The sequence below is a fragment of the Protopterus annectens genome, chromosome 8.part0 (assembly GCF_019279795.1).
Source record: "Protopterus annectens isolate FY-2018-M chromosome 8.part0, PAN1.0, whole genome shotgun sequence".
In the NCBI taxonomy this organism is placed as follows: Eukaryota; Metazoa; Chordata; order Ceratodontiformes; family Protopteridae; genus Protopterus; species Protopterus annectens.
Window position 1 is genome coordinate 766,936,198 of NC_056741.1, and position 12,287 is coordinate 766,948,484.

General features: G+C 39.7%; 1 protein-coding gene across 2 annotated transcripts in view; it reads left to right on the forward strand.

Annotated features, from left to right (window-relative positions):
* The window catches only part of LOC122809033 (vascular cell adhesion protein 1-like), an 88,211-nt gene that overhangs the window by 13,072 nt on the left and 62,852 nt on the right, over positions 1–12,287 (forward strand). For both annotated transcript variants that reach the window (XM_044080235.1, XM_044080236.1), the window contains exons 2-3: positions 6,862–7,140; positions 8,960–9,280. In XM_044080235.1, coding sequence (XP_043936170.1) covers positions 6,862–7,140; positions 8,960–9,280 — 600 coding nt within the window. The remainder of the gene's footprint in view (positions 1–6,861; positions 7,141–8,959; positions 9,281–12,287) is intronic.

Consider the following 12,287-nt stretch of genomic DNA (forward strand, 5'->3'; position numbering starts at 1 on the left):
TAGCAGTTGGATTCCAACAAACCTTGACCCAGTTTGGAGTCCAAGAAGATCATTGGGTCAACAAAAGTGGTCCTTGGCATTTAGACTGAGGCCGTAGCCAAACCTTAGGTTGATTACATCGGTCCTGATTCACATTCTGATTATCTTTCCTTGTCTTCTGCTGCCTTTGTGGTCAAAGAGAAAGTCACTCACCAAGCCCTAAGCTTCTTTACTATAACTAAGGAATGAGGAAGAAGAGACGTCATAAGACGTTGCTGTTTATTACAGTTCTCCCCTCCCATAGTTCCCTGTTTGCCCTTGCCAGATTTACCATCCCAGCAGGCACATCATGCAAGCAAAGAGCTGCAAATGATCATCAAAAAGACAACCTCTCAAGAGGTTCTTTTAGACCTACAAGTATTCCAGTACTATTTCAGAGTCATCATTTTCATCCCAGAAAAGATAAGTGACCTCTGGTCCATATAAGACTTAAGCAGCCTAGACACTTTTTCAGTCCTTTCAAATAGTCGCCCTTCAATTGCTTATCCCATGTGTAGGATGTGTTGCTTGGATATTCAAGACACTTATGTACGTTTAAAGTTAGAAAGGCAATCAATACAGTTCTTTCCCTTCTTGGTAGGACTCATTACCGGTTTTGGATCATTCCCTTCAGCCTCACCTCAGCTGCCAGGATATTCAGAAAATATTCCCTCTTTGCTAGCAGCTTTCTAGAGGCTACTGGGCAGTAGAGTATTACCTTACTTAGAATAACAGCGCCAGTCTTATCACAAAGAGAGAATAACAGCGCCAGTCTTATCACAAAGAGAGAAAGTTATCTGCTTTACATGTTTCACTGTTCAGGAGTAAACTTTGCAAAGCCTCAACTTCCAATATTTCAGATGTTGACTTTTTTTATTTCTTCTTTTTTTTTTTGGCTGTTCCTAAGATTGAAAGACTCTAAGGTTTTTTGTCAGTAGAATTTAAGACATTTTAAAATCAGCTGTCAACTCATGTTAAAGTCATTTTCACAGTCAGTCATTCTGTGCTTCAAAGGCCTTGGACTGATGTTGCTTCAAGCCAGGTATCACAACAGAATCCTCCAGTGGACTGTCAGGGTGCAGTGCTCTCAGGAGAATGACCATCTTGATCCTATAGTGAAGTAGTCAATCATCTGCAGGATGCATTGGGTGTGGCATGGTGGTTTGCCATGATTCACTTACTGATGGGAAGACCATTTACGTAAAGAGAGTCAAAGAATCACCATTACTACAGCTGTACCCACCATCTGGTGAGGGGAGACACAGTGGGGAGTGGACATGCAAAAGACTGTGGTTCAGTCAAGAGTCATGATTAATCACCAATATCCTCATATCTCCAGAGAGTCAAGGAATATGCTGATGGTGTGGTATGTCAAAAAACAAGGGGAACTCGCTCCTACACTTTGTTCAGAAAAGCTGTAAGATCAGGAGCAGTTATTTCTTGTTAATGGAACATATCCCACAAAAAAAACAGTTGTTTAATTGCCAGGCTGAGCTGCTATACTTATGCCCCACATATGGTTATTGAAGTCATCCATGGTCAGAAAGATTTTTAAGAGATGGGTGTTCCTGGTTTATGAGCTTAGGATGCTTCTCCAAACAATAACCAAAATGTTGTGGGTATTTTCCCAAATTCTTCTCTCAGTGACAAGGTTCAAATGCCATAGTACCTTGGGCTTAGGATTTTCTGTATGCTTTTCTTAATTCCTCTAATAATGAAATATATTCAGAAGACAACACTTTTCAAAGTAAAGTCCATTCTGATGGCATGATTTTGGACCGGTTAGATTATGTTTTCCATGGTGTAGCTATTTCTCATTTACTCTTGCCTTCAGCTGTTTCCACATTAGAGACGTACACTGTCAAACTGACAGCTTAGTTACTTCAGTTCTATTAAGCACCAGATCAGCAGTAGTCTTTTCTGGTAGGGTAGTTTCTCACATTTCATCCTGCCTGGGACCAACTACCCAAAATGCACAAGGACAAATTGAAGGGGCTTTCATCTTGAGCCACCACATAACTTATAATCCTTTTCTTGGCCATGTTCCACATATGCTATCTCTTAGAAATTTTTCATACAGGCCTTAGTTACCTCTCTGTCAAAGTTCATTTAGCTGTCATATCTGACTTTCATGCTGGTCAGGTCTGTATTTCTCTGGCTTCTCTATATGTGTGAAAGACCTTTAAATCAGTTGTACCTTTCTTGCTGAGTGTCTTGTTAAGTATACTATTTCCCTTGTGAGAAAATGTCTTTAAGTTAGAAAAACATACTCTTCTTTCAGTGATCCTGCTGCTTTAGTGTAGCTGATGATTGTACATAGAAATTTCCTGCTTATTTGTTGTGATTACTTGGGCCAAAATAATTTGTGAATTAAAACCTCTTTTATTCAGTCGCCCTTATCTTACGTTTCACAAGGAGTTAGTTTCTTTACAGTTGAAGCCTTCACTGATGACGGATGTTGCCATGGAAAGCGATATTAACCAGTCGGTTCATTCGTCCGTATTTTTTGCCCAGTACTTCAGTCAGGAAGAGTACCTTCTTCACTGAGTGCACGTGCATAGGCAGCTCAGGCATTGATGTTGACAAAACTGTCCACCCACAATGCTCATATTTTTTTGTCTGCTGTGATAAAGGTCATGAAAGGAAGAAAATTACTCTAGATGGTTTTTGAAATACTTATTTTTTTTTTTATGATCAGCTTGGAAAAAATGTTACAAACCACTCCAAAAGTACAATCTTCTAGAACTATTGTTTCTAAATGTTTTTGCAAATTACTATAAGCTTGAATATCTCTTCTCTATCTTGGTCTTCTTTTGGGATTCCGGTGATTAAGGGCATTTTCCCTTAGGCCAGTTACCCAGGAATGTATGTTGGGGACTACATTCAATTAATTTCTGTAGTTGGAACTCTATAATATCAGATAAATATGTATATTTACCAAATGCTAAATCCGTGAGTAGTGCCGCACCTGTAGAAACCATCTCTGTTCTCATCCTTCTGTCTTGAGCTTTGATAGCTTCTTGTCAATGTTTGTCTGATCCAGAGCTAGAATGGTTTGGGGAAGCAGTGTATTATGGTATGGGGCTGGATTATCATCCTAAGAAAGTTTTATGTGCTGTCTTGAGCTACTCCAGGTTCAACTAATTATAGGTAAAACACCCTACCACATCATTGCTAGCTATATGTCCCCCACCATGAATCAAGAGAAGCACGCTACCTACCTGGATGTACTAGAGTCACTTACTATACAGCCAAAATCTTTGGTCATGGGAGATTTCAACTATCCTTCTATCGAATGAGCAGCATACAAAGCACAAACATGCTCGCCCTTGGGTTCCAATGCCCTGGAACAGCTATTTTGCACCCTCACAAGCGCTCAAATGTCCTAGACTTAGTATTCACCAACATGGGGGGGGGGGTCACTGCACTACCCCCTTTGTGTTTCCCTCTCTGGTAAGATCAGACCATAAATCTCTCTTGTTCAAAGTACCGATCAGACCTGACACCCCTACAGGAGCAAAAAAAAAAAAACTGAAAAATTTCTCCAAAGCAACCTACAGCCTACTAGATGGTGGTATAAAATGTTTCAGACCCCCTGCTAACACACATATGCCCTATATAACTTCCTAAACAACTGTATAGACTCGGCTGTATCTGAACCGATCAAAACCAGGTCCTCCCGAATAAAAAGGCAACCCTGGTGGACCTCAAGTATAAATAGGTCATGTCCTCCCCACAGTCGAGTGGCCTCCTAAAGACATGTGTAAATGGGTGTGCCTTCGCTGAAGGTTGGGTGTCGGGCTGGCAACTCTGCACCACAAAAAAATCTACTGCCAATCATTAGCGGACTGGAGTTCCGCTGTGGCAACCCCTAACCGGGAAAAGCCGAAAAGACAAACAACATAACAACAGGAAAAAACTGATGTCTAAGAACAAAAGGAAACTTACTCAGCAGAAGGTGAATACCCTGTACAGCTTGAACAAGCAAATCAGATTTCTTGTAGAGTCCTCTAAAGCTAGTTACAAAGCTAATTAGCATCCCTAGCTAAAGATAATCATAAAGCATTCTTTAGGAATGTCCGAAATCTAAAAGGGAATAGCCGACTGTGTAGAATTTATAGTGGACTGTATCTCTTATACTGAACCTGAGGAAATTGTCAACCTGCTAGCTGACAGATTTGGTGCCATACCCCAAAGCACACCTGACACCAGTCCTCTACTTAGTATCTCCAAAGAGCAGGTCATATCTGTGCTCTCCAAGACCAAAAACATGGCCTCTGTAGGACCAGATAACATCCCAGGCTGCTTACTAAACAATCTAAAACAAGACTTAGTGGAATCACTTGGCACTCTTTAACATCAGCCTGAGCACTGCCTTTGTTCCAGCAGAGTGGGGAGCAGCATCAGTAATCCCCTTGCACAAAGAGGTCCATCACCCGTCCATGTGAACTGTAGACCCATAAACTTAACCAGACATATCTGCAAGGCCATGGAAAGAAAGACCTTATCAACAAGGATATAGGTGACCTTCAAACTCTTGACATGACCCAGTTTGGCTTCGTTAAGGTTAAATCATGCCTATTGAACGTGGTGCATGCCCTCTAGGATGTTATCAAAGCCCTGGATGAAGGCAAAAAATACATACCACCTGTCTTGACTTAGCCAAAGCTTTTGACACAATGCTCAGCTCTGGTATCATTGAGAAACTTTCCCAGCTGGGGATTAATTTCATGAACTGTAATCACACTTTGACTTAGGAATGAGGTCCATTCCCGTCATGGCATTAGAAACCCAAAAGATTTGAAGAAATTAAAAAACTAGGGATTAACCCATATGTCAGTAGATGGGTAGCCAACTGGCTTACTGGCAGAACACATACTGTCAAAGTTGGGGTTTACACCACTACCAGTAGACCAGTTACCTGTGGTGTTCTACAAGCATCTGTGGTGGGGCATATACTGTTTGCAATCTATTTCTTGGATGTCCAGGTGAAAGTAGGTGAGCTGTGGCTTACCAGGTTCGCTGATGATTGCAAACTGGGTGCAATCATCGAGTCCCCAAACCATGTTAACATTTTACAAAAGGGGCTGATACAGACAAATGATTGGTGCCAAAGCCATGGACTGAAACTAAGTGCAAAAAATGTATTGTTATCCCCTTTGGCAAAGAGGTAGTCCCTGCAAATTACAATATCGAGAGCACCCCCATTAGCTCAAACCCAGTGATGTTAGATTTGGGAACACAGGTTAATAGCAGTCTAAACTTTGATCACCATGTGTCTACAGTGGTAAGGAAAGCCGTCTACATTGCGCATCTCATAAGTAAGGATATTGCGTGCAAGACTAAGGATGTTATAACTCTTCTGTACTTGGCCCTCATCAGACCACTAATTGAGTACAATGATTCTTTGTGCATGTACCTCACCAGACACCTGCACAGCTGGAGAGACCACAAAAGTTTCTCATCAGGAAAATTCAGGGCCTCCAAAACATGACCCACATGAAAAGACTGAAAGCCCTGTCATGTACACTGTATCCTACAGGCTGTTGACAAGCGATGTGTGTCTGGCCTACAGAGCAGTCTCTGAACCTGCCCTAATAGAAATGCTGCACATCCCCAAATCAAATAGGCCAAGAGTCACTCGATACAGGGATCTCAACCTTGCCTATGACATTAACAGAACACACTGAAGAGACAGATATATATCCCAGAGATTGCCGCTCCTCTGGAATAAGCTCACAATTCACTTGAAGCAGAACTCCTCAATGACCCTATTCAAGTGCAACCGAGACAGTTGGATGGGAGACTGTGAATTCACTCTGGGAGTGGCACCTTTGTCCCTCATGGACAGGGGCAGTCGGTGCTGATCATAGACTCGCTCTGCATATAACAACCATCTAACCAAGGTCAATTAGGGAACATGGGTATAACATGGCTAGGCTTGCAAAGGCCCTAGGGCCATTAGCCTAGTAACCTCCTGTGAAGCTATGAACCTATGAGTAGTCAACACCTACATCATTGATTGTAACAGTTCCTGCATATGGAGCTGTATTTCATGGTCTAGTTTACCCACAACTTTCATTTCATCTTACTAACTTTGAAATGTGCTGCCCAAGTGTCAGCAGCATCCCCTATAAAAGATATAAAGACATCACTGAATGCAGTTAACTCTTACTTTTACTTGACAAAAAGCATTTGATTTCTATTTTCTAGCTATCCAGGTTAATGCTAGGCGTACTAATCTAGAAGCTACTATTCATGAGTAATTTTCCTTCTCTACTCTTGGGAACTACGCTTTATGACCTCTATTATGACAATGATTATTCATCCCAAACCTTTGATACTTTCTTTTTATGTTAGACAACAGCTCAAGTGCTTTTGTAAACACTCCGACCCATAATATGGAACTTCTGCTATTATCTATAAAACATTATACTAGGATTGTTCAAAACTAGATTGAAGATGAGGCATAACTAACCCTTAACTGGTCTGTTTTGCCTTTCTCATTGAACTAGTGGTTGTATTTAAGGTATTAAGGCTACGAACAAGTTGGTGATTAAACCATGTCACTTATGTGTGAAATAGTCCATAATATATATAAGCAACGTAAGCATATTGCTTATATGATATACAGTCCTGTATTACTTAGTCTGAAAACATTGCTTCTTCGAGCGTTTTCTTGTATTAGAACCCACATGTTGTAATCTTCATTGCCTATTATGCTTTGATAACACTCTGTGTTCTGGCTGAAAAAGGACCATTTGGTTCAGCTCAATTGTAAAATAAAATAATGTAGGTAAAAATGAGCCACTGCTTTTAATATGCTGTGTATTATTCTTACAGTATTTGCAGGTGTTTTGGGAATGCCATCTTCAAATCATGTGGCCCACATTGGAGATACTGTCACACTGACCTGTGTTGAAGATGGCTGTCAGTCTCCGCAGTTCAGCTGGAGGCATGCTCTCGATCGAATACCAAAGGGTGTGATAAACACATCTGGAGCTACATCTAATCTTACCTTCTCAGTACAGCTAGAAAGCCAGGGTATGATCAGATGTATACCACAATGCGAGAGAACTGGATCCATGAAGACAGAGAAAGTATTCTCGGTTGAAGTTTATTGTGAGTAGACAAATTAAAACAAATTATTATTATTATCATTATTAACTATTAAGTTTTCACTCTATTACAAATAAAATGAAATGGAAGATAGTTTGCCTTGTGCTTGTGAGCGTTTTACATTTTGAGAGTGAGTGCCATTTAACAGCTTTACTGCCTTTTTAGTCAAATGTCTAGCTCTATTTGAAGTACAGGATACAGTAATTATATTTTCAGTAGGCACTATGTCCTGTTCCCTGTTTTGAGATCCGGAATATTGCACTCCACAGACATGCAGCTGCAGAAGCGCACATAAACACACACACACACACACACACACACACACACACACACACACACACACACACACACAAAACACCCTAATAGGATGAATAAATAATGATTCACTGAGTGTGCGTGTGTGTGTGTGTGTGTGTGTGTGCTGCCTTGTTCTTCATGTCCCATCTTTATTCATAGGCTGAGGACACTAGTTACATAACCCATGTTTGCCAAAAATGAGTTGTGGTGATATTTTATTACTATGCCTGAGGACTGCTGTTTTAAATTTGCTTAGAGTACCCCCCCACCACCACCAATTTTCACAGATGTATTGATAGGGGAATGTGCATTCACATATGCCTTCCCACCTCTGCGGAGAGGTATAAGTCACACCGAGCATTCAGAGCTTAACCTTAATAAGAGATATTGGTGGGTATTTATTTTCCAGTATGCCACAAAAGAAGGCTAAAGATTGTATATCTGGTCCTTCTTTCTCAAGATAGTGTTGCTTACTACAGCAGAAGCATTGTGTCAGTGTTACCATATAAGCTTAAATACTGATTCTGTTTCATGTATTAATTACAATTGATTGATAGTTTTTATCACATTGATTAGTGCTATTAATTAACTGGTAGTTTTTATCATATTGATTAGTGCTATTAATTAACAAACCTTTGTGGGAATTGACAACAAGAAAGACAAGGAATGCCGATTCCTTTCCATTTGAGGCTTATGTGAAACAGTACTTTACATTCCACCAGATTGCACTGCCACCCTGCATACAGTAAGCAATTAACTCAGGACTTCATTTTCTGGTTAGATATTCCCTGGGCTACTTTATTTATTTAATTTTGCATTTGTTACTGGGAAATTCCAAATGGACAGAGATTGTCTGTTTTCAGCGGAGAAAATCTCCACATAGTACATCACAATACAAAAAATATTCAAGACGTTCAGTACAATGATGTTCAGCATAACCATGATTCAAAAAATGTTCAAAAATTCAATACATGGGTATACAGCATAGTCATTACAAAATACATTAAAGTAAAATAAAACCCAGAAAGTAAGGTACAGGTGGTTAATGTGAGATAGTGATACACACTGAAATGTTGTGCCAGGTGCAGCTATAGTACTTTATAATGGAATACACCCTTTATGGCTATTTATGAGACTGGACTAGGTATTAAGTTAGCTAGTCTGGGTCCTACTTAGGGAGGCAACACTAAGAACTGGAGCAACTTCTCAACAAAGGAATAGAAATTGCTAGAGAACAGGAGACAAGCACTGTATAGCAGTCCTCTTTCCTGGAACCATGCGACATTTCTCAACAAAAAAAAAAAAACTTTGCATTATCCTCCGGAAATAAGTAGCACACATACTCATAATAACACATCAGGCTACAGTAGCATGTAGTGATTGGAGTAACTGACATGTTCCCTGAAACTGAAAAACAATTACTGATATGCAGCAGTTAACATAATAGATAATGTGATGAGAAAATAAAAATAAATATTCTGTTAAAGAAAATAAATGTTTAATGTTGTGATTATGGTCATTGCAGCTTTTCCCAGTGCTCCGTTATTAAAGTGGAATGATATCCTTACTGTTGGGAAAAAAGCAGTCATCGTTTGTGAAGTTGATAGTGTGTTCCCCGCTGAACGGATTAAAGTCACGATGACTAAAGATGGGCAGCCTCTTGAAACCATGCATCCTGAGCAGTCGTTCGAGAACTTTAAGCCAGAAACAGTCAGCACTGAATTTGAATTTGTGCCCACTTCTGAAGACAATGGAAAAGAAATAAAATGTGTTGCTTCCTTAGATCTCCATGATATTGGAGGGGGCATAAAGCAAAAAGCTTCCTCACAAACTCTGCAGCTTCAAAGTATGTATACAGTGCATTTATTTACCATTTGTTATCTGTATAATGTAGCCTTTTCATTGGGCCCCTTTTCTGCTCCAACTTTGTCAGATTGTCTGTAATTCACTCGTCTACACTATCCCGGTTTACTAAATGTGTAGATGTCCATGCAAAGTACAGATTCCATGAAGCATCTAGGTCAGCATCATGAAAATCCAATGAGTTGTTACTAGTAATGTGCACTATAGATAAATCAACATAAGTACAGGATTCATATAAGTACAAGACACGTTCTTCACATGCTGTATATGGAACTGCTCATACCTACTGAGTTGTTATTATAAAGTTTACATACGAACATAAATAAGGCAAAGTTTACATATGAACATACATGGGGCACGTCCTGGAATGCATGATTATCATAATGGAGGTGGTTATATTGTCTGAGTCAAGAGAACATGTGGAAATGTATGGGAAGTAATAAGGTGGCCATATAATATTAGATATAGTAGGTGGTTTATGGAGAAAATTTCACAACAATAGATATGAAATAAAATGTTATTAATTAGTATTGCTGCAGATCAGAATTATAGAAGTACAGTGAGACTCACCATAATGTATGAGTTATGTCTGTCAGAGAGAGTGAAATGCTCCTAAAACATGTACACTGGGTATGTAGCTTATTAATCTTTTTAGTAAGAATACTCTTGGGTTTTGATTTTGAAATGTTTTAGAATTACTTTGCATTTATCTTTACATAGCATTACTTTTCAGCACAGCAGTTTTAGTAATGTGGAGTCTCTAATGCAGGAGTTGAACCTCTCATCTTGAAATACCATAATCCAACATGTTCATATTCAGTAAAGAGCCTTCTTTGAACAACTGTCTTATGCTTCTTTAATCCACAGTTTCTTGGAAATCATTAACTCCAGTTGGAATGAAGCAGGGTTTGCTCGAGGCTATGATGCACTCTTTTGAGGAGTTTCTACATTTTGAATGTTGTGGCACTGAGGCTTTTCCCCTTCCCCCAACATTAAGGATTCAACAGAACTTGTCCTCTAAAAAAAGCAGGCAAACAACTTTTGGTCTGTGTCATTGGTGTCATTACAACGAAGTGGATAGACGTGTTTCATCAGTCATATCACAGAAGTGATTTCTGAATGATCACATTCTGGTCCTGTATACTGGACATTTAATCAGAAATTACACATTCAGATACAGATGGAACAAGGAATGACAACAATTTATTGAGTGAGGTTAGACCACAATTTGTTGAGTTTTGTTTTAAAGGTGCAGTACCTTAGTTTCACGATTTCCTGAATTTTCTATAGCTTCATCTTTTTTTTTTTCTTTGAGGCTAACTATTGTAGCAGTGCTTATGGAAATCATCACTTTTTCTTGTCTATTGATGGACAATTTATTTTTCTTTTTAAGAAATCTTTACTATATGCTTTCTTTCCTGCTAAATACTTACCTCGGTTCTCTTCTCAGACTCAGCTTACAAGATACAGTTAATTATGACTGGAAATACTCTGATATTGTGGCCCTTCTTCCATAGAAGGCAGTCTATATTTCCTTACCCATAAGATGTGTTCTATAAATGTAGAGACTCCAAAACCTGATGTCACAATCTCAGAAGTGGCTCTAAAGTGAGTCATTATCCCACAGCCTCCAGTGATTTGTCCCCCAAACTGGAATTCTCAGGCTTTAGATATGCAGAGAAAGTCTATATATCTCTCATGCTATGTTATGGGGACATTAATCTATGTGACACCAGTGGTGTACTGTCAGAGGGGTCTATTAGACAAAGTGAAACATCCCGTTGAGGTTATGCATGACAGTGACCTTAAAGAAAGAATTAAAATCCAGGCATCCATGGAGTTCCTGCTGTTTGCATCTCGGTGGTCTGAGCAGTACAAATTGCATTTGCTGCATTTTCCAGGGTGTGATCAGACCCAATGAAACATCCCATTGAGTTTATGCATGACAGTGACCTTGAAAAAAGAATTAAAACCCAGGCATCCATGGGGCTTCTGCTGTTTGCATCTCGATGGTCTGCGCAGCATAAATTGCAGTTGGCGGATTTGCCAGGGTGTGATCAGATCCAAAATAATCACTCAGCACTCCTGTTTGTGCTTTATCCCATTTGCAGAAGATGTCAATGTGTCCTTTATAGACTGACCATTTAACACCCAGTTGTTTGGTATGGAAGTTGATGAGTCTGTGAAAATGCTGAGGGAGAGAGAGTACAAATTGTTACTAATGTGGGAGTGAAATTTCATTCCTACTGTTCCAATGCTGTTTCACAAGGATACAAAGACAATGTTCCTGCTGAGGTATGCATTCCCTGCAGCAGCAATTGCTTAGAATTAAGCACATCTCTTTTGCTGCCTCCTGGCAAGGGCACTGGCTCAGAGGTTGAGGCCGTGAGTGTTTTGCAAACCTATAGACAACCCCAAATCTGCTAGCAGCAATTTTGACTCTCATCACTGTGGATGAAGATGATTGAGAGGGGAAGGGTTCCTCATGCTCTAGCCTGGTTCACAATTATAGCAAATGTATTGGAAAGGGAGGTGAAAGCAAAACTATATCATGTAAAGATCTTCCTGGGGAGGGTCAGTATAATACTAAAGCATAACATTTGGATGTATTCACTTTATATGCCTCTTTTCACGGTGGACTTTATCCAAGTAGTGTCCTATTTTCTGTGAAGAACCAATGCTGTTCTTACATCTGTTAGGTAATGGTACAGGATAGTATGAGGCTATATCCCACATTGTTTTTTTTTTTCTCTTTTTGTTCTTCTCACCATTTCAGAGCGTCACATATCCCTCTATCTAATGTTGGGAGTTGCAGGTCCTTTAGTTATGAGATTAAGACATGCACGTGTTTAATGTGATCCTTAAAACCTTTCCAGGTTACTGAGGGTCTTCCCTACCTATCCTCCTCATTGCCTAAAGCCCTGTCTCCAGATTTCTTCTGCCATGGTTGCAGTTGGTCACTTTTCCAATGTCCCAGACTACTTATAAGG